The sequence below is a fragment of the Ochotona princeps genome, chromosome 16 (genome assembly GCF_030435755.1).
Source record: "Ochotona princeps isolate mOchPri1 chromosome 16, mOchPri1.hap1, whole genome shotgun sequence".
Classification (NCBI taxonomy): Eukaryota; Metazoa; Chordata; class Mammalia; order Lagomorpha; family Ochotonidae; genus Ochotona; species Ochotona princeps.
The window spans coordinates 10,273,687-10,297,320 of record NC_080847.1 but is presented as its reverse complement, the minus strand read 5'-3'; the positions used below and the strand labels follow the sequence as shown (position 1 = coordinate 10,297,320).

Below are 23,634 nucleotides of genomic sequence, written 5' to 3'. Positions count from 1 at the left end.
GCTAAAGGTCACTTTTATCAGATATACCAACACCAACCTTTCCTTTCCAATTAGAATTCGTCTAAGCCTTGGCAAAAGAAATAAAGGCATGGACAAGGGTGTTATTTTTCTTTTGTTAGGCAGAGATGAGACTGCCTAGACACTGCCAATATTCTTGTCACAACACATCCACACCTGCTCTGTGTGTGTGATTTTTGTAGGCAGTTCCGACTCACAAATTTAAAGCGTCTCTCTTACTTGAACACAAGTTTCCCCCCCCCTCACACACAACTTGGCCCTGATGTCACATAATGAGAAAAGAAAGAAGTAAAGTGGACAGGCTTGCTAAATACTTAGTGAAGGGAACAGCCAGCCATGACTTTAGAAACATGTGGGTCCGTGTAAGCTCCTGTCCGTGACAGCATTCCGGGTTGGCCATGGTGGTAACAGTCCATCACCTCACACATACACATACACATACAGAGAGGAAGTTGGGGGTGAGGTGTGAGGGATGGGGATGCATGCTGATGTGGCTGTCACCACGGGAATGAGCCCTCTCTCAGGCCTGTCTCTGCCATCTAACTGATCAGCATGAGAAAACAATGCTTCATGGCTCCTGTGTGAAAGGGAAGCTCCAGGAAATGCCTGCCCTTGAACCAGCCTTTAAGAGGCCAGAACAGAGAGCCAACCCTCAGGGGACCACACCAACCCTGGGCCAGGCTGTTTTCTCCACCTGGTCTCAGTGCCTCAGAGCTGAGACCGTGCAGGCACTCAGAGCCTGGGATGCAGGCAGCGTCATTGGACAGCTTTGGCTCTCTCACTTCCAAGTCAAATTGTACATGAACCAAACGCAAAGCAAGGGAGGCCAGGCACTGCCTCAGAAAAACACAATCTCACCTTGATTTTCTGCTGGTGTTCCAGCACTAGGGTTGAGAGAGGAGGGTGCCAGGAATGGAATGAGGGTCTGGCAGGCCTTGGGTTTGGGCTGTAGTCATCTGTATCTGCATTGCCCCTAAATTTCTGTCCCGTCAGAGATGGGGCTCTTCTGGGATGTGATATCTCTATAGTAGTGGAAGTCCTGGGCTACAATGTCAAATGTGACTGGGCAGGATCTGGACTCTGTCCTCCTGGCCACATGACCTTGTGCTCTGATGTATGCTCCTGTACAATGCGGTAGCGTAGAAACCTTAAAGGGTCATTGTTGGGATTCAACAGGATATGTCTGCAATGCGCCTGTTTCCCTGAGCTGTGCTCAGTGCTGCCTTATTGGTAACCATCTAAGGGTCTCTTCCTCCCCTTCACTCCCTTGTGCTAAGCACTACCAAGTGAAACCTTTTCCAGAATCCTGAAGAATCAAAGCTACCGGGTCCTTAGACTCCAAGATGATCAACCCACATTCTTTTTCCTTCTGACAAAGCGTGGAACATCCTTGTCTTACTCCAGGCTACATCCATCAAGGTCAAAGCCAGGCCTTAACGAAGTGAACACAGGCCACAGCAAGTGTGTGGCTCAGACAGGCTAAGGGAAATTTACCTCCTCATCTTTCTTCCCACCTTTCCCTGCGACCAGATGAGCTCACACCTATTGTTAGGGGAAGCTCCTTGCTTTGTCCTAGGGTTGCACAAGAAAATTGAAATGTTTAGGAGATATGGGACTTGCTGTTTTTCTTTCCAACTAAGGGTAGATTTATTGAGTCCCTCTAGGGGCAGGTACCAGGAAGCTTTAAACCACAACTGCCCCAAGCATTTCAGTGGGCTGGTGGATAACCAAGCCTCCAAGTTGGCTACCTGGTGAGTTCGGCACATGGGTAACCCTCCCACCCTTAGCCTCAGCTTTCTTGGTGTGAAACAGTGGAGGTGAATAATGATGCCTTCCACTTAGGGAGGCTGTGAGGGCTGAAGAGCTTTTAGCACTGTGTCTGGTCACGTGGTACGAGCTCAATAAATGCCAGCCATGAATGACCATTTCTTTATGGGAGAAGCCAGGGAGATGGATGCCTATGTGATGTTGATACAGGTCATGTTTGAAAAGCAGCATCCCATGGATGACTCTGAAATGTTCCCCATGAAGTCAGCCTGAGGCCTTCTCAGAAAACAGGGCTACATACGGGGAGGCCCCGCAACATCTTAGAACCACATGTCCATCTCACTGGCCTGAGCTTTCTGTCCCTTCCACAAATATCCCTCTTCCCCACCAGCCATGCACCTCTGAGAACCCTTTAAGCTTCAGTGCCCATGAGTTTTTTGTTGTTTGTTGTTGTCTTCCTTTTCACTTGTTGAAAACATGAGTCCCTTGGACTCAAGGAAGGTAGGCAGTTCTGTGGAGATGTGAGAGGGGTCACAGAGAGAAAGCAAAACAGAGGCCATTGCCCACCCTGGCTGGGCAAAAGTTCCTCCTTCTCCCCCACCCTGCCCGAACTCGCCCGGCTTGTTCTGAGCCAGGGTAGCGGATTCACAGCCCAAAGAACGAGTTGGGAGGGAGTAGGGGGTTTCCCCCCTATGTATTAGTTTCCTCTTGCTGCTCCTGACTCCGGCCTCCTGCTAGGATAGACTCTGGGAGGTAGTGGTGATGGCTGACATAGTTGGATTCCTAACACCCACATGGTAGACTTGGATTTGTGTTTCCAACTCCTGGCATCAGCCCTGGTCCAGCTCAAGGCATTGTGTGCATTTAGGGAGTGAACTTACAGATGGTGTTCCCCCCACTCTCCCCTTGCTGCCTCCAGAGGTCCTAGAAACAATTGACCTTTCCTTGACTTTTCCAACTTCCGGAGCTGCTCTTGTTGCATTTTTAGCTCATAGCCCCTTTTCCACCTCTAAACCCCATAACATAGCATCTTCTAATCTCTCTCTCTACTCATTCTGACACATCCCTTCTCCATTCTCTGGTGTAGCATAACCCTCTGCCTCTCTCTTACATCATTGGGCTCACCCAGGCAATCTGGGATAATAACCCTTCCCTGGATCCCCACTTAATAGAATGCCAACATCACAGGCAACAGTTTAACCCACCTGCAGCACACCAACAGACCCTGGAAGGGACTTCATCTTCTGCCATAGAAGGTACGAGTCGGAGTTCAAGGAATTCTAACATGGGTATCTGAAGGATGTCCGTTATTCAACCTATCAAACCCATACGTGCATGCCCACACACAGTTCTCCCAGCATGGATTTGCCATGTTTCATTTACTCTTTTCCAGTCCAAGTCAGCTTCTAAAAATGGGTCCAAGAGCAGGTTTTAGTCTTAACAGATTAAGATGCCTGTGTTCCACATCAGAGCATCCCTGGCCAATTCCCAGCTCCGGCTCCTAACTCTAGCTTCCTGCCAATATAGACCATGGGAGGCAAGGATTATAACTCAAATCATTGTGTTTGAGCCACACATGTAGGAGACCTGGATTGAGCTCCAGATTCCCAGGCATTGCAGATGTTTGGGCAGTGAACCAATGAATAGAAGCCCATTCTCTCTTCGTTCGTTCATTCATTCTTTCATTCTCTCTCTCTCTCTCTCTCCACCTATATTTTGTCCATTTCTTTCAAATAAGTAAATGAGTAAATACATACATAATTTTTAAATTTTTATTTTTATTTGAAAGATTTATAGAGAGGTAGAAAGAGAGAACATCTTCCACCTATTGGTTCACTCCTCCAGTGGCTGCAGTGGTCAGAACTGAGCTCATCCAAAGCCAGGAGTCAGGAGCTTCTTCCTGATCCACGGTTTCCAGGACATGGGCCATCCTTCTGTTCTTTCCCAAGCCATAAGCAGGGAGCTGGATGGGAAGTGGAGCAGCAGGGACACGTATTGGTGCCCATATGGAATGCTGGAGCCATAGAGTGGAGGATTAGCTTGTTGAACCATGGTGCCAGGCCCATATATACATAATTTTTCAAATATTTATTTAAAATGTACCCACTATAAATGACACTTTAAAAAATACAAAGTGTGTTGACTCATGTCACTAGAAGTTTATGTCCAGACTTCAGGCACAGCTTGATGCAAGTAAGGTAGTATGTCCTGGCTCTACCTTCTGTACTGCTAGCTTCATGCTCAGCACATGTGGCTGCCGGATAACACTCCAGCATCAATGATGCCAAATCCTCAAATGCCAGGTTCAAGCCTGGGGTAGGAAGGAAGTGGAGGTTCTTTTCCTGAAATAGGTGCTGGGGAATATTTTTGCTGTAACTCATCAACTGTGGTTGATTCCTGGGTCCCCTAAGTATGGCCTGGACTACTCAGGGTCACCCCGCAAGCCAGGCTAAGAGTGGCAGATTGGTTCTCAGAGGGTCCTGAAAGGCACTTGGCCAGGGGAAGGGAGGATTGATATCAGGACGCAAAAGTAGAGGCCCGTTGTATTTATACATCTCTATTCACAAGCCAAAACAAGCAAAAAAAAAAAGAGTGTCTAATTAAGAAACTGGGTACCATCTCCTTGAAAGTGCTTCTGAGGGACAAGATTCTAGAAACATGCTAAGTGGGAGTGCCCCCTCAGATCCTCGATGAGCCCTCATTCCCAGGGCAGCCCTGTGACCATAGAGCCCTGAGCAGCAGCCGGGTGGGAGGCTTTCTAGGTACTGGATCCTTGATGTTTGATCTTCCACATCAGACAACAACCTGTTTGGGGGCCTTCGACTACCACTGCCAGTCCCATGTGAACAAATTCACATCTTTACTATGAGGAAACTCTCTTTTAACCACTCTCCAGAGCACCTAGAAAAGGCCTCAAATGGCAACGGTTTCCCCCAGACAGATGCCAAAGTGTAAGGACAGGTCTTCAGGACCAGAGAAGTCATCAGGAATGAAACGAAGGTTCCACGGTCGGTGGCCACTAGCAGTAATTAGTCTCAAGGGCATGTCCTATGCCGGGCGCCAGTCTACCTATCACTTGCGCTGTGACACATCCCACAGTGCCCCTGGACAGCAACCATGACTTCCCCTTGTCAGGGACCCTGGGGCCTCAGTTCACACATGGATCCAAGACTCCAATTTTGCATTGATGGCCAAGTCCCAATCATAAAACCCCTCTCACAACCTCTGCCTTCCCCTGACTCAATGTCAGAGCACTTTATCCCTGTTCTTCATTTGAATAAACATTCTATGAAAGTTCCGTCTGTACTCTGTGCCATGTGCTATGGAAACTACAAAGATGAGTAGAACCCCTCTCTATCCATGGTAATTGATTAACCAGAGAGCAAAGTGCTCCTGGAGGGCCCTGCGGCATGGCCTAGCGGCTAAAGTCCTCGCCTTGAATGCCCCGGGATCCCATGTGGGCACCGGTTCTAGTCCTGGCAGCTCCACTTCCCATCCAGCTCCCTGCTTGTGGCCTGGGAAAGCAGTCGAGGACGGCCCAATGCATTGGGACCCTGCACCCGTGTGGGAGACCTAGAGGAGGTTCCTGGTTCCCGGCATCGGATCGGTGCGCACTGGCCCGTTGCGGCTCACTTGGGGAGTGAAACATCGGACGGAAGATCTTCCCCTCTGTCTCTCCTCTCTGTCTATCTGACTTTGTAATAAAAATAAATCTTTAAAAAAAAAAAAGTGCTCCTGGAGCACAACGCAGATGGATAAGCACCTGCTGTGGACCAGGCATCTCCAGGGTGGCTTTGCACAGTCTTTCCCATGCCCATGTTCTATAGCACTTATGTAGGAAACACTGTTACCATTGTGATTTCCACAAACAGGGGAAGGGAACACAGAGAAGCACCCAGAAGCAGCACTAGATTAATATGAGCAGGAAGGAACAGAAGGAGGGAGGGGAAGAGAGAAGAAGAGGAGAAGAGGAGAAGGAGAGGATGCTGAGAGAATGGACAAGGAAGCACAACCAGGGGTTCATAACCAAAACAGGAAGGCAAAGCAGTCAACGTGCACAGCTCCCATTTGCCCCACAGGTAGAACTCTGACATCTGCTTCCTAGCACCACACACAGGACTCAGTGAAGAAACCTGGCAGGGTTGTTCATGGGGGCTCCTGAGTGGGATGCACTGGCTGCTCCTAGAGTATGGGTGATCAGGGGAGGGAAGGAGCCTCCACCCAGAGTGCCTAACTAAGCACCTGTCCCTAACTGATCCCAAAGCTGGGTCGTCCCAGGCATCTCCAGTGATAACTGCCCCAGAAAAATCATCTCATTCTTTCAGTCACCATATTCCTGGGCACTAGTATTTCCTTCTGGGTACTTGATGCATAATAAATTCTCCATGAATTTTTTGGATTAAAAACAACACAAATTTGTCATCCCCTAGTATTCAAGTAGAGAAATCCAACATGAGCCTCAGTGGGTCAAGGTCAGGATGACTGGCAGGGTTGCCTACCATTCTGAAAGCTTGTGGAGAAAATTCATTCCCTTGCCAGCTTGCAGTAGTCATCCACATTCCTGGGCTCGTGGCCTCTCCCTCCTTCTGCAAAGCCAGCAGCACAGGGTCTACTCACCACGGCCTACCTCAAGTATCATTGCAACAAGTTGGGGCTGTTAGAAACATGGAGGCTCATCATTCTCTTTGTGCTTTTTGGAATTGTAAAAATCAGACTTCCATCACAATCGATACTCAAAAATGATGGTTAAGTTGGTGGTGATCATGTAGTATATTTACTTCTCAGACTTTTTGTAAGATTTAGTTATTTCTATAGGAAAGATAAATTTACAGAGAAGGAGAAACACCGAGAAAGATCTTACGTCTACTGATTCACTCCCCAAGTGGCGAGCTGATCTGAAACCAGGGGTTTTCTGGCCTCCCACATGGGTGCAGGGTCCCAAGGCTTTGGGCTGTCTTCTATTGCCTTTCCAGGCCACAAGCAGAAAGCTGAATGGAAAGTGGAGCAGCAGGGACACAAACCGGTGTCCATATGGGATCCTGGTGCAGGCAAGGTGAGGATTTAGCCACTAGGCCATCACATTGGTCCCATTCTCATTCTTGCATGTTCTCTTCTCTTCTCCCAGTAAAAGGCTCTGGAGAATCTGTTCCAAACACTCTGAATGTTACGAAAGGGAGATACAGTTCTGGGTCCCAGATACCTCCCCTTGTACTTGGAAAGCAAGGATTCCACACACAGGTGCCTCTTCTTCTGGTGTTTCATGGTGGGTAGCCACAGTGCAAGCCAGAGAACTATGTCATTACCTCACCTTCAAACCATTTGTGCTCTGATAAGTGTTTGGAGAAAGTCTTGTTGGCTTCTTTGATAATCAAGCTGGCCTGAGCAAAAAGATAGCAGTGGAGCTTGAGGGCAAGCAAGTCAGGATAGCTGTTGGGCTCCATTTCTGAGAAGCAGTGTGAAAGAGAAAGGGACAGGGAAAATCCCGAAGAGGAGCTAAGGCCTCAAGGTTCTGAACCCCCAAGGACCCTTGTGACATAGGAAGACTGTCAGGGTGAGAGGTGTTCTGTAGAAGGAACAAATTGGATGCAGCAGGGATTCCCACTCAGGAACAGACCTTGAGGCGAGTGTCCGGACTTATGATTCACAGAACTACACAGATGGTGGGCCAGACAGATGGAGGCGGTTCTGCAGGCTTGAGGGGAGGTGCAGGCAGAAAGATCCATGACTGTAGAAGATCATGATGAAGCTCCGTGGACATCAGCTGCTCCCTCCACAAAGTAGGAATTGGGGTAGGAAACAGAAACTCAGGCTCCTCCCAGATAAGGCTTATGGAGTAGGAAGGTGCAATGCGGCACCACATCGGCAGAAGTGCTTCTCAGGAAACAGCATGTCACAAATGCATTTAAAGATCAGTGTGCACGGATTCATAAATCTTTGCCATTCAGTTCAGCTCTGTCTGTACTCCAGTAAAGACTCCATGGCCCTTAACCCGGTCTGTCCATTTAGGAACTTGTGAAAGGAAAAGAAAATGGCGAAGTTGAGAATGAAAAAAATCTGTCTTTCCTGATCCATCGAGACCATGCAGGAGGTTGGTGGCTCTGTGGTTTTGTTGTTTGCACTTCACAGATGAGAGGCTGGGGTAATCAGAGTAATGTGCTTCCTCAAAGTGTTGGCATTTTGTGATTCTAAGATGATCAAGGATGGAATTTCTATTTAAAGGATAGGGAAAATTAGAAGACTCAGCAGAGTGGGGGTGGGAAAATCATAATAAGAAAATCAGAAGAAAGGAGCCACATAAACCAAGAAGGAATGTTTTTAAGGCGGGAGGAGGAGAGGTAACCACTCCATTTTCCAGTAATACGACGAACTAAAACATCAACATCAGTCTTTTTTTTTTTTTTTCATTTTTAAAGCATAGATGAGATGTCAGGATTTCTGATAGAGGAATTTCTCAGAACATGATCAGAACATGATCATTTGTACTTCTTTGCCAGCCCTAACAGAATATTGAGGCTTGGGTGGCTTAAATAGCAGAATTGCTCTCTCACAGCCCAGGAGCTTGAAGCCTGAGACAGAGGTGCCAGCAGGCATAGTACTTCGGGGAAGGCACCCTCCCAGGGCCTCTCGCTGGAGTGAAGCTGACTTCTGCTGTCCCTATCCACACATCCTCGTCCTGCCGTTCTGTGTCCACATCAGCCACCAAGGTTCCTCTTGTAAGGATACTGGCCATGTCTGGTTAAGGCCCACTCTGTTGACCTCAGTTTAGTTCATTCTTTTTAAAAGTTGCATTCTAACTTACTGGGGTAGACTTAACAGGGACTGAAGGGCTACAACAATGTTTAATTTGAAAATTTTTTTTAACAAAAAATGTACAAGGAAACATTTGATGGGAAAAAAGGCCACAATGGCAGAAGACCATGAGTCAGGAAGAGCGGTGTCCACGGCCAGAAGGTTCTGTGGGACACAGCAGATTAGAGCTTTGCAGGCTTTGCTAAGAGGTTCCTGGGGGGGACTTTGTAAGACAGTGACATGAGCTCCCATGAACCAGTCAGAAGAAGCACCATTGCTTAGACCAATAGGAGACATCAGAGGGCATTCTGAACAGACTCTCACCAGGAACCTCTACTGCCAATACTTGAGACAGAAGGAAGATTATCTCAGAGGTCAGCACTGGGAAGAAAGAGCTACTTCTAAACCAAGAAAATGGCACACCCTGAAACAAGTTTAAAATCTACTACTAACTTTAAAAAAAATAATGTGCAGTCCATGGGATTACAGTAATATCAGCATAGGACTAAAATACTGTATAGTACAGAAGAGGAAAAGCAGACAAATAAGGTCAATATTATATATTGATTATTGTATTTAAAGAAAAAATAGGAATATAGAAAAGGAAAAAATAAAACAAGAAGGGGAAAATCCAAAATTTTTAAAGTTGAAAGTGGGTAGCACGGGAAAGATGCATCAGAAGGGTTAAGTATAGAATGTAAAAAAAGAGAGAGAGAATAAAAAGAAACCTAAATATATTGATAACTGAAGTCAACATAAATAAAACTAGTTCAGAAAAATGTTGTGCTTCTGGATTTTACTTGTAACTATATACCATATTTAAATGACCCGTCTCAACCATAAGGACACAGAAATGTAAAAGTATAAAAATGGGGAAAAATAGAAAACAAATAGTAAGGAAGTCTGAGAAAGCTATGGAATATAAGCTAGAAAAATCAGCTGGGAACTTGATTTCTATTCAACAACTTACTTAAGGTCCTAGCTAGTGCAGAGATACAAAAATATATAAAAGGGATTAGATACGGAAAGGAAGAAGTAAAACTCTTGTCTTGTGACTATCTACATAGAAAACCAAAAAATAATCAGCAAATTATTACAATTAGTAAAACAATTCAGTGAGGATGCAGCATTGAAATAAAGCCATAAAAAATCACTTGCGGTTCTGTATAACAGCAACAAATAGAAACCAGAATATAATTTAAGCATGTAGGAATAAATCCAACAAAAAATACAAAGTATTTATATGTAAATACTTTTATTAACAGTGATTAAGGAAGACCTGAATGACAAGCGGTACTTTTTCCATCAGTTTAAACAATCAATTCAGTAAATATGTCATTTTCCCCAAATGATGTATAACTTCAGTTCCTAAGAAAATGTTGACAGATTATTCTTCAAATTTATATAGAAAAAAAGTAACAGGTAAGACTATTCAAATCCTCCACACTGGAAAGTCTTTCCCTACTAGATATCAAACCCCACTATAAAAGAAAAAGGTTCTCAGTCCCTGTTAAGTCTGCCCCGGTAACTTAGAATGCAAAATTTCAAAAGAAAAGAATTAATTAGATTGAGGTCTTCGTATTTATTATATGGTATTCATAGGTACATAGGCAGATAGAATGAAAGAGCAGAAAGAAGAGGCCAGAAGCATAGTCAGTTACAGGAACATGATAGAACTGAAGGGATGGCTTATCCTGCAGATTATCCAGGCATAAGCATTGCCTATATAGATAAGAAGCAATACATGGTTAAATAACTCATGCCAAACCAAAACACTCATCCCATATGGGCTTAAGGTGTCAATGTGAAATTCAAACCTTTTTAAATTTAAAGAAAATATAAGATAATACATTGTCTAAATAAGGAAGAATCTCTTAAGATAGAAAAAAGCACGAAATTATTACCACTTGCTATCAAATTTTAATTCATTGAGAGTGAAACAACAGCCGCAAAGTCAGAATTTTAGAATGCACACGACCTTCAGATGATTGGTGTACACAACACGTTAAAGATGCCTTTGAAAGAAAAGACATAACTGGATTTGAAAAGAACAAAGTGATAAGTAATTATTCATAGAAGAAATATATCGACAATAAAAAAATTTTTAAAAGATGTTCCACCTCGTTAGTAATCTTGAAAATGGAAATTAATAGAGCAGCTAGTCTTCATTGCACCCCCACCACATTGGAGAAAACGAAACACAACATACCCATATGGGGGAACAGCACCCCAGACCTTGCTGAGGGGAGTGGGAATTGATAGGGGCTCTTAGGAAAGCAGTGTGTCACCTGCTGGTCAAGTTGAAGAGCGCCCACAGCCTGTCTGGCTCTGTCATCTCCTGCCCCTCTCTCCACTCTCCCCTCCCTGGCAGTACCTAGCTGGTCAGTACCTTCCCACCAGTGTATCTACAGCAGGATTCCCAAGGCTTCTCCCCACCCAGCCAGCCCTCATCTTGCTCAGCAAGCCTCCCTTTAGGATGTCCAACCACACTTAGTTGAATGACTTTGTCCCCTCTGATCCCCGTTGGCTAAGCCCACACCAGGTGTTTTACTTTGTTTTGTCATCTTTACTGTGCTTCTGTCATCTCATTTCCTAATCGCTGCCTCAAATAGCAGCCCTTCCCTTTTTGTGAATTCTTTAGTATACAGGAAATGGCATCCATTGCGTTCTGAGGCCAAACTCTGTCTCTATGCACTTCGATCAGTGACCCCCTCTCCCTCATGATACAGGCAGGTTCTCGGTTCTTTAGCTTTCCATGCCAGTGCTCCACATCCTAAAAGCCTTCACCTCCTCCTGTGTTGTTCACCAGCTCTGCTAGGCAAGCTGAAAAGCCATAGTACATGTATTGTCCCCCCTAACAACGCCCCGCCCCGAAACTGGACTTAAGCTGGCTTTTCAGCCCTCACTCATCTAAAAGTGCCACTGAGGGCAAAAGGAGAGGTGGTCAGCAGTGGCTCACTGCATTCTCCTGCCTCACGCGGTCCTGGACAGCCACTCTCTTACTGTGAAACCACATCATAAATGCAAACATTTACATGGTTTATATACACAGCCTAAAAACGACAGTGAAACAAACGTCCATCTCCTCACCTCTGTTACAAATATGGCATTATTCATACAGCAGAGTCCCCTTGTAAAAAATAGAAGTCCACCTCACACCCCCTGATTGAGGTGCCCAGGGCCCTTGTCATCCAAGCTTCCTGGGAACCCCCAAGCCGTCTAGAAATCCCTTTCTTGCTGGGGTGGGACAGGTAATAAATCCAATTCAGCTGTGGGACTAATGAGAGGGCTGCATCCCAGCTCTCACATCTAAGCTTCTAGAACCGAGTTGCCTGCCTTGATGTTCATCCTGCCAGCGACTCAAAGCTAAGCAGGGGGAGATGCAACGGGGAGGGATATGCCGTTAGCTCACTTTGTGCTGTACTTAATGTTATCCGTGTGTTACACCCCATAGGATCCGCTTCTAATCATGATTTACTTTGGTCCAGTTTCCTAAGGCACCAGAATTGTTACCCAATAGATACATGAGTCAGGCTGGTTTTTGTTTCAGTTTTGACTGTTCACAAACCTCGGGTCTTTACTTTCATGATATTAGAGAAGATTCTTAACTGTTTCACTCATATTAAAGATCCATTCTTTTCAAGGTATTTCCCTGCTAATAGAAAGTATAGGATTTTGAGAGGCACAGGGTGAGCTCAGCCTTCAGTAGAAGGAACCCGTGCGTCTCTGAACCTGAGTCAGGATTACAGCTGCATGGCTCATTGAGTGAGCTCGTTCTTAAGAAAAAGAGCTTATTTATCTGCATACTCATCTTAATTAAAATTCCCCAAAGCTTGCTACATCAACAGAAGACCAGGCATTAAAAGAAATTGACTTTTAAAATCCATCCTGTTTTGAAAGTATTTCTCAAGAGCTTTGAACCTGATTCCAAGGGAGATTTCACAGCCTACCTGTTTGGCAGCCTCTCTGAGAGCATGTGGCAGTGGGGACACCTTCTGGAGCCTTTGTGGAAGTGGCCATTTCACACAAAAATCCCTCTGGAAGGGAGATTCCGGTCTGGTCCTCCACCAGGCTCCCCTCACAGCAACAATCTCTGGAAAGGCGCTCCTCAGGCAGGATGGGAGGTGTCAGCCTGGGTGTGTCCCGGTTAGCTCAGGATGGGTTCCTCCAATCCTGAAGAAGGGGTCTAGACAAAGTGTCGTGTGTTTTTTGCAGCAGTGGTGGCTGTCATTTTCTTTGATATGATAGGGCCTCTTTTCTGAGTGGCTGTCCTCTAACTGGCACAAGCTCACCTGTTGAGCAGGTGGACTCCCCAGTGAAGGAGCAGGAGGCTTGGTGTTGGCCCAGCTCCACTCGGCCACTTTCTCTGAGCTTCAGCTTTGTCATCAGACGACTGAAGACAGTAGAACCCCAGTCTCAATGTGAAATTAGATTAAGCTTATTCAAAAGCGTGCAATAATAGCTGGTGGGGAATAAGTGCTGAGTAAGGCTGGCTACAGTTACTTAACTAGGGCTCCTCCTTAGCACAACTGCTTTTCCAACATTTGCTGTGTAGCCCTCTGGCCACCACTTCTCATCACTGGTTCCCAACCTTGAAAGCATAATCAGAATCACATCAGGAGTGTTTCAATAGACGAATACCAAGTGAATCAATAGCTGTGGTTGGGTTTCAGGCATCTGTCAGTCTTAAGCTTCCACGGATCATCTCAAAGGACAAAACTGAAAGAGCTGATGATCTCTAACCTTCCATTGCACCTCCCTTGAAGAAACTTTTAAACTAGGGTATCACGGGTCAGCACTGTGGCTCAGTGCATCGGACCACTACTTTTAACGTTGGCATCCCATATCAGAATGTCAGCTCTGCTTCCATTTTAAGGCCCTGCTAATACTCCAGGAAAGATAGTGGATGATTATCTAAATGCTTGAGACCCTATAATCCACATGGGAAATGGAGATCCTGGCTCCTGGCTTTAGCCTGACCCAGCCTTCACTGTTGCAACCATCTAGGGAGTGAACCAGCAGATGGAAGATTCCTTCTCTCCCCCATCCACCTACCCCCTCACCATTTAAAAAAAAATAAGTAAGTGAATAGATGAAATATGATTTCCACCTCTACAGTCTAAGTAATTTGAGTTTCACCTGCTCAGTCACCTCTTAGGAACTTCTGCCTTAGCACAGGTGGCCAGTTGAAAGTTCTGTCAAACATAATAATGCAGTGGAGCTAGGACAGGTTGCTTTCCATAATGGGTGCCTGTCACTGGCTTCCCCTCTCCTGTGACAGAGCTAGAACGTGCTGGCAGGCAAGGCACTGGGCCAGGCCCATCTGTTTCTGTCTGTCATTTGCTTACCAATGTGGGAAAATCAGCAAGCATAAGATCTCAAATCCAGGCAATAAATAGGAAACATAGCAGGAACTATGAAGTTTGTGCTCAGAGGGGAGCTTAGGAATTTGCTACTTTTAACAGTTTAAAACCATTATTACAGTCTACTCCCTTTAGAAACACAAAATCAGTGGCCTGATGTAGTGGTGCTTGTGATGATCTGTTGAGAGGTTATCAGGAGAAACAGAGTAAGGAAAACAAAAAGGAAGTGGGGTAGGGGTGAGTGAAGTGGGACTAAAGGGGGAGACAGGACTTCAGACATGTAGCTCCAACCTGACCCGGTTGGAAGCACAGGGGTGTTAACTGCTTCAAAGTTGGTCCAATTCAGACATGGGAGACAGCTGGAACAGCCCTCACCATGGTCAGCCAGTTCTTTGCCCACAGGCTATACCTCAGGGAGGAAGGCAGAACTCAGCAGCTCAGGATGGGTGAAGCAGCTCCCATCAGGCCAGGACAATGCTCCAGAGAAAAGTGAAGTGGCATCTGGGGTTGGGGAAAAGAGAGGTGCAGCACCGTAGTCAAGTGTATCTAGAGAACACACGAAGAGCATCTGCTATGGCCACTGAACTGAAAACACATTGGACGGCATATGCCGGGCCTTTTCATCTAGCCAGTGGCAGTTTCCACCCTGTTTAGTACACACTCCCAGGATCCAAATCAATGAACCAGTGAAGGGGTTGTGTCTGCTTTAAGGTGGCCACCCACCCCCATTCTTCAAGACCTGCATGGATTCCAGGGATGTCCAACGCACATCTGCAAATACCATGCCAACCTCTACACATAATATTCAACTGCATACAAGCTTATTCTTGGGATTTTTGTTCTGCCAAAACACTGCTTCCAGTGAAGGGAAGTAAGAGAAGTAAGTGTGGTGGAGTTTTTTAGGCTTACAGCAATGTATGTATGTATTCTCTCTCTCTATTGATCCTTACCCAAGAGTCCAAAGCAAAACATGGAGAAACTGCTGATCCCCAGCTGCTGGTCAGCAGGTGTCTGACATTCCCACAATTCTAAAAGGAAGAGGGTCCTCTCCTGGCTCCTCCAATGACCATGGAATTTGAGCAGTATTGATTTTCCTTGTTTGCTACATGTTCTGTCTTTTAAATAACCCAATCTAATCCTGTCATTCTGCCCAACCAGAAAGCAGTCATCTGTTCCTGAGGGTAAAAAAAATTGAAATCTTATCCAGAACACTCTACCAATATTCGAGTTCAGTTTTAGGACCAGTTTTTGTGATTTTATTCACCGTGAGCCGCAACCCAGACTGTAAGCAGGGAGGGCTGTGCCAGCCCTTGGTTTCCAGAGACCTCTCACTTCCCTGCTGTCCAGGTATCATTGTCAGGAGGTGTTATGTCTCCCCACATGTGTGTGCTGAACTGTTTGGTGTTTTTCCTCTATAGATATTCCCACCTTGTTTTTTTTCCCTCTCAGCATGACATCCAATGGGGTGCACATGTTGGGTGAGAAAATGCTGTTATGTGGGGCAGTGATCCTGGCAGGCTCCCCAGGCCTCTCTGCTGACATGGGGTGATTTAATAAGTGTTCAGAATTTGTCCTGTGCAGGTTTTCAGTGTCTCTGTTTGGTAAGGCTGCAAGTGATAACCCCACATTAATTATCAGTTCCACTCTCAGCTCTCAGGTTGCCATTCCTACCCATGACCACTCTTCAGTCTGGCCATTTGTTAGATTTACCTGAAACCTGTCAAATCAGAATCTACCCAAAATGGAGTCCAGGTATCATTATTTCTAAAACGATTCCCACTAGATTTCCCAGCACCTGGTCCCACATGGATCTTTTATGAAGAGTCATGTGATTTCAGTCAAGATAATGCCAACTGGCAATATCTTAACAGGACCCAATCAAGTGGAAGCTGACAAAAAGAGATCCTTTGTCTCACTGCTTTAAGGCCATGGAGAATAGGAATAGGGAACAGATGAATCACCCTCCAAGTTATTTAGCAGTTCTCATTCAGCTACCTGCTGATCCATCATCTGCCTATCCACACCCACCCATCTGTCCATCCACCCATCCATCCACCCATCCATCCGTCCGTCCATCCATCCGTCTATCCATCCATCCGTCTATCCATCCATCCGTCCATCCACCCATCCATCCATCTGTCCATCCACCCATCCATCCTTCTGTCCATCCATCTGTCCTTCCATCCATCCATCCGTCCTTCCGTCCATCCATCTGTCCATCCTCCCATCCATCCATCCATCTACCCATCCATCCATCCATCCATCCTTCCATCCTTCCATCCAATCAACCAAACATCTATTGAGTTCATGACCTATGAATTAGAACCTGTACTAAGAGACTGTAATGAGGGGACACCATTGAGTCTCCCTTCCAGATCACATTTCTGTAAAGTAAGAACCCCAGAAACAGATGGTGCAAGCCCCGCATTTTCCCAGAATGGAAGTAGACTCATCATCCTTTTTAAAAGAGCAAGCAAGGTTTAGCTCAGAGCCTCTACCAGGAAAGAAAATAATACTGATTATTTTTCCCTTGATTTTTTCCAGTGGGAAGTAATACTGAGTTTTCTCTTACAATGTGGATGTAAAATTTTCCTTTAAAATAACTCAGTTAATGAACACTGCAATATACTATAATTATGTAATCATTTGAATAGCTGAAATTAAAAATACAGAGCGCCAGCATTCTCACATACTCCAAGTGGTGGTATAAAATGGTACATGCACTTTGGAAAACAGTTCAACAGTTTCCTGTAATACTGCATATAATTATGTGATATAACCCAGCATAATTGTGCCATGCAATTCCCCTTCCAAGAAATTTAAGAATAAAAGCGTATATGTAGACTTATACACGAATACTCATAGCAACTTTATGAGTAGTATCCAAAAGCTGGAAGCAGTCCATGTGTCCATCAACCATATGGATAAATATCCACACTGTGGACTACTGTTCAGTTAAAAAAAAAATACAAAACACACTGGTTCCATGACACATGGTGAATCTCCAAAACTTTAAGTCAAGGAAGAGTACATGTTTCTGATTCCATTTCTGTGGGGTTGCATGCAAATATAATCTATAGAGACTTAAGATAGAATAAGTATTGGTACAAGGGAGCTTTTTAGATTGATAGGAGAATTCTGTTCATTAATGTGGAGCAGTGACCTAGGCATATAAATAAGAGTGCTTCAAAAATTCATTAAGATACCGGTTAAGACACTAACATCCTGTACTTGGAGAACTTGCATGTGGTATCTGACTGCAGCTTCCTGCTAATGCAGACCCTGAGAGGCAGTGTTGATAACTCAAGTTATTGTGTTTCTGCCACCACCTAGGAGACCTGGGCTGAGTCCTGGGCTCCCAGCTCATCCCCAACCAGGGGCCATTGTGGGCAGCTGGGGAGTGAGCTAGCAATTGAGAGGACTCTGTCTCTCCTCTCTCTCCCTCTCAAATAAACACATTTTTAGGTTCATAGAAATGTATATTATAAAAGTCATACATATATTTCAACCACTTTACCAAAATAAGCATCACTCTGATTTCTTCATAGAATTTTCAAATTTATCTGTATTGAAACACTGAGTTAGAGAGAAAGAGACAGAGAAAAAGATTTCATCTACCTGTTCACATCTCAAATGACTGCAACAGCCTGTCTGAACCAAGCCAAAAGCAAGGAATAAGATCTTTCTCCAGATTTCCCACAATGGCGGCAGGGTCATCTTTTTCTGCTTTCCCAGGCCATTAATAGGGAGCTGAATTGGAAATGGAGCAGCTGGGACTAAGATGGTACCCATAGGAGATGCCAGTATTGTATACAGCAGCTTAACTCATCACACTACAGTGCCAGCCCCATCCATGAACTTTCTCAAGTAGTCGTGAGTGTGTGAGTGTGTGTGTGTGTGTGTGTGTGTAAAATCTTCAAACTGTATGCTTTCAATGAGTGCATTGTCTGGATAAACTATTCTTCAACCAAATGGCTTTATCAGGTGATGCTCAATGTGGCAGTAGAAAGCCTGCAGTTCAGTAAACAAAATTCAAGGACAGAATGGAGAGGGACAGTGTCCTAGAAGAAATACAGGTAAAATGCTGTGAAATTTTGGAAAAATTTCTCCCTGTGGGAAGATGGGACAGTGGTGAGAATGTCTAACACTGGATGGCTTTTCTGCTAAAGCTCTGTGTGCACAGGGAGCCAGAGTGAATATAGATTTGAAATTGCTGTCAAGGGTGTCAAACAGTGAGAGGAGGCGGGGAGGCAAGGAGTCCAGAAAAATATTCAGGCTGTGTGTGAGGAGAATAGGAAGACTATGAATGACCTTTGTGACATCGAAAAGTCTTGGAAGTCAGTCCTGAAAGGTGGGCATCAACACCAGCTGTTGAAGCCCAGGGTCTACTGTCCTGAGGCTTCGAGTGGCAGCCGAGCTCACCGATGGGCTCAGGGCCTCAGTGTGGCGAGCAGGGCACTGAGGATGGAGTCTTGTGGGAGGCAAGGTCAGATGTTCTCCATGCCAGGCTCCACGTTCAACTCCAGGGGTGTCAGAAAAGACTTCAGGGCAACGGAAGCTGCAGTAAAATTCAAAGACAGCAAATCCAAGGGGAGTTGAGCCTTGGAAACAGAAACACTACCGTGGGGTGATTTGCAAAAGTAGATGTGTGCTTATGTCCCTTTGTGCCTACCCCTCACCCCTGCCCATGTGTATCTTTTTAGGTTTGTGACATGGCCGAGGAAACCGCTCAGTAACCTCCTGTCCCGCATAGAATCCATCCCAGTAACATCAACATCTGCCAGCCTGGCAGCAGCCCCAGCAACCACAGAGTCCACCGAGATGGATTTAAGTGATTCTGTTAAGTAAGTGCAAGGCCAACACAAATGTTCTGTTATGGTGTTCTTCCTGTATGCTGACTTTTACATCCTCAGTATTCATCCTCCATTGTCCATGCGGCCATCAGTTCACCATTCAGCAGTGAAATGAGCACCTTCATGTGTTAGGCCCAGGCTAGGCAACCGGAATAGAGAGCTGAGAGTTATTTCCACTCTCACAAGAGTGCAGAGTCTTGCACCCTGGGGGACTAAGTCTTCCCTATCTCGCTGCTCTCTCCGTATGTATGCCCAAGGTCTGCAGTCAGGGTTGGGCCCAGGGTCATGAGCAGAGTGGATGTAACAGTTCACCACGTGTTACATCCTCCTAGGAAAATGTTACCAAAAATGGCAATGCATTCTAATGATCTGAACAGCTGCTAGAGCTTTCTAGGACTTTCTGCAAGTTGGACACTGGTTTAATGGTCCAAGATAAAATGTTCTTGGCCCAAGTCATTGTCATGATAGCACATTTGGGGCAGTAGGCAACAGGGCACTTGCCCTTGGGTGTGGCAGAGTGGAAGGGGAAGATGGGTGGCTCTGCCATGCAAGTGATTCTCCACATCTCACTAAACCCCCCAGGACCATGCTTGGAGTCGATGACGATGGCCCTGAAGAAGGAGAACCCAGAAAGAACAACATGTTCACCACCATCTCAGACGTACAGGTCTCTTTCCCTGAGTGGAGTTGACAAGTTGGGGTGGGGAATCCTTCACATGCAATGAAGATAGAGTGGGAAGTGCAATGCTGGGATTGAACTGGGATTGGGCTAAGATAAGAAGAGGGCAGACCTCTTCTCCACACCAGGTTCCAGCCAAACACCCAACAGCCAGCACCTCCACACAGTACACCTCACCACACAGATTTCAAAGTTTGGTGGTCCTGTGCTCTTGCTACCCATTAGATGGGGACTACAAAAGGAGAGAAATTCTTCTCAATGTTTGCTCAAGAGTTCAACAACTCATACCTTTCAATTCTCTCATAAAGATTTGCATACCAAGATGTGTGTTACTGTAAACATAACTTTAAAAATTGAAGACATAATGAAAAAATAAGTTTCTGTATTCCATGATGTTACAGTCTTCTAGAATAGTGGTTATGTTAGTAGCAACAAAAAAAAATTGAATGAGCAGGCATTTTATAGACTTTGTGGGCAGGAATATGATATACAATTGGCAAATACATCAACATGTAAAATTCATAGTTCTTCCAAGTACACTTCTGCCTTTATATAAAGATGTGAAGCTATACTTATACACTTTACTGATAGAAACAAGAAAAAGTGGAAACAATTTAATTGCACTGATGGGAGAGCAGTGGGTAAACAGACTATCTGTACAATACATTAAGATGAGGAAGTCCTTTCTTGAAAGACATGAGGACGTTCTCCATATTGCCAGTTTGTCATAAGTTCTGATGTAATTAATAAAAAATTACTAGGTGTAAAACTGCAGAGTGAGCTAACATTATGTCACAGAAAAAGAAAAGTATATAAAAGCAAGTAAGACTTCGTTAGCACTTAGGTATGCTTTGAACTGCCCCAGGATCTCTTTTTTTTTTGGTGCTCTTTTGCCTTCCAAGCAGTGCCGTGTTTTGAATGCTGTGATTTTTCCTGTTTCAGCAACCAGAGGTCAGCTCCATGCAGCAGGAGCTGGACCCTTAGCCCTTACCCACTGCATTGTATCATCTCCCAGAGAGTTAGCAGAGGTATTTGCTCTTGTGTGAGATATCTCTGGAAAATGTGTTTCATAATGGCAGGGACGTTTTTTCTGTTTTGTTCTCCATTATCTCTTTAGGATCTAGAACTAGTTCATAGTAAAGCCCTTGACAAATACTGTGAGGGAAGAGAAAAAGAATTGAAATATTCAAGAAGCTGGACAGTGGCTACTCAGGAGACAGGCACAGGAACTTTGTGCTGTTTACCAGGCTGTTGAATAATTTTAAATTTGCACTGTACATGTATATTGACTGGTTTTTAGTCTTTCACTTGGTGCTTATAAATACTCTCCAGTCCCTGGAGAAGGCAGCACTAATATTATAGTATCGACCAAAAATCAGAATATAGTTGTGTATACATATTGTCATGTATGTGCACACTGCGTGGACACACACATACACATCTACCATATTATGTAATGGCTGATTTTTCTTTTTGTGGAGCTTTCCGTAATTTTTTCCTTACATTGCAGGTATGGAGCAAGGAAAACATTTGCCTTCTAAATGTGAATTCTTTTTAAACTATTTGGAAAAATAATTTATCATGGAAAATTGGAGAATATGGAGAAATTAAAGCATCAAGATCCCATCACTCTAGAAAAATGCTACCACAGCATTTTTGGCATATGCTATTTGCATATGATGGTCTCTGAACGGACTTACACAGGTTCACAGTTCCAGACACATGAGGCATGGGTGTAACCTGATGTGACCGAAACTGCTTTTGCCACTCAGTAATCTTAGGCACATCATTCCTACTCTGAAACTCACATTGCATTACCCAAAAGTGATTGCTCATTGATGAGCATTTAGTTTGCTTCCAGGATCCTTCCATCATACATGCAACTGCAGTCAACATCCTTATGCATGCATTTTGGGTACTTCTCCCTAAGGAAATGTATGTATGAGCACTGTTTATGACCACACACATCAGGAGGAACATGCTGGCAACCCATTCTGAATGTTTGCTAGATTCTCCTTGCATCTTTACTTCCCAGGGAGTAAAGCCTTGCTCTGCTGAAACAGAAAGGACTCAGAGTCAAATGGATTGTCCAGAATCCCTGTGGATCCTTGAACGGGATGACATACTTTCCATTGGGATAGAAGAAGTAAGTACCGCCTCCTGGATGGTGATTCTTCCAACAGAGTCCCCACATTTTCGGGGACTTCGGTCTCACTGGAACACTGTGATTAAGTTATGTTGCCATCATATATATTTGGGGGTACTTTGTCTCTGGTCAAGCAAAGGAGTTAGGAATCTATCTGCTGGCAAGATTTTAGCTTCCCCTCTGGACAAGCCCTTCATGCTGATAGCTGTCCTCATGTGGAATGGCTTTCTCCCCCACAGGTGTTTGACATCTTGCCCCTCTACGGAGTGCTGCAGCCACACAGCAGCCATCAGATCTCTTTCACCTTCTACGGGCACTGTGACATCGTGGCCCAGGCCAAGGCACTGTGCAAGGTGGAAGAAGGGCCCACATATGAGATAACACTGAAAGGAGAGGCATCTGTAATCAACTACTCCTTTGACACCACAGATATTAACTACGGATTGCAGGTACTGTGATTACGAACCCTGGTCCTTCTCCCTGCCTGCCTCCCAAGCCCTTGTTCATCACAGAATCACCATCACCCTGTCTGATCCCTGGTCAGCCTCCATACCTCTGATTAACCTCTTAATGCCAGCTGTTGGCCAGAAATGTTTGCTTACTCTTCTCTCCATCTCCCAAAGCTCACCATGTCAGATACTGAAGTTTGTGTCTTTCTTTTTAATACACAAACCCTTCCCACTTTCTCTGTCCTTTCCATAGCACTATCATTTTCTCACCTGTTATAGGGCTCAGTCCTTTGGCCTGTCCCCAGCATCCTCCCAGTCTGTCCCCCCAGTCAGCATCCCCGTCCCATAACCACACCAGGGGTCTTATCAGGTCCTGCCTAGATTATCACAGCAGTTCCCCCCGCACTGTAGTGTGTACCCAAATCACATAGAAAATTGTCCAAGTACAGGCTCTGGTTCCGTCAGTCCAGGATGAAGTCTGAGAGTTTGCTTTACCAACAAGTTCTCAGGGTTCCTGAGATTGCTGGTCCCCTGACCCACTTCACGTGAAGGGTTGCGGAATATTCATAGCACCCATCACTGATCCATCCAAACATCATTGCCAGGTAAAGTCTTCTCCCAATTGTCTTTTTCATCCCATGATTCCCCTGACTGACCAGATATTCCCAGAAGCATTTGGAAAAGTAAGATGGCATTGAGAAAAGACCATGGTTTTGCATCCTGTTTAATTCACAATGACTGTGACCTTGGGTACATCAGCCAACTGCTTAAAGCCTCTGGTCATGCCTTAAGTGAAGCGTCAGGTCAATGCTGTGTTGTGGTAGAGTAGGCCTGCAATTATTAGTTTCTTTCTGTTGTCCAGTGGGAGCCATCTTCTTGCACGTGAGTAAGCATACGCTAAGACCCTTTATTAAGTGATGCTCATTTCACAGTTCATTTCTCATAAGCCCACATCATAGCCCATTCATTTAATTGTGACCAAGCTGGTTTACTGACTGGCCCTACTGTACCCCAGCCTCTCCTGGCACCATGCTTGCTCTTGTGTTGTCCCTGTTCTCCTCCGCTCTGCCAGCATCATGCCTGTGCATGCTGTGAGACACAGCTCAGCTGCAGCCCAGTTAGTTATCCCACCACTTCACATCCCCTTAGCATGTGAAGTATGGACTTCACCACAACAAAATATACTTTCTCATCTTTGCTTTGAAATAACCATTAGTAATTCTGCCCAGGCAGCTGGTCTTCCCAATTATATTTCATATAAGGTACTCAAATACCATATCTAGAAATTTTTAAGAACGATTGAATGCCCAGAATATGGCTACTACATGAATAATTATTGACTTACATCATAGGTCTATAATTATTGTACCTAAAATCAAATTGACCCAACATCTGTGTTGACCAAATAGAATTCTCTTTCCTTCATTATCTCCACGGTCCTTTGGACAATTGGCTTTGGTTCATCTCTGGGTAGATTTTTCAAAACAGCTCATCCTTGCCCTGCCCTGAGGGTCCCTGCAGTGGACTTGGTTTGTGGCTAGTTGAGTCAGCTAACCTAACTGGTGAATTA

At 45.0% G+C, this 23,634-nt stretch overlaps 1 protein-coding gene across 1 annotated transcript in view; it reads left to right on the top strand.

Annotated features, from left to right (window-relative positions):
- Nucleotides 1-23,634, top strand: part of HYDIN (HYDIN axonemal central pair apparatus protein) — a 312,592-nt gene that overhangs the window by 189,409 nt on the left and 99,549 nt on the right. Inside the window, exons 24-27 of the mRNA XM_058674096.1 lie at nucleotides 18,641-18,781; nucleotides 19,373-19,451; nucleotides 21,505-21,615; nucleotides 21,855-22,064. Of these exons, the coding sequence (XP_058530079.1) occupies nucleotides 18,641-18,781; nucleotides 19,373-19,451; nucleotides 21,505-21,615; nucleotides 21,855-22,064 (541 nt within the window). The remainder of the gene's footprint in view (nucleotides 1-18,640; nucleotides 18,782-19,372; nucleotides 19,452-21,504; nucleotides 21,616-21,854; nucleotides 22,065-23,634) is intronic.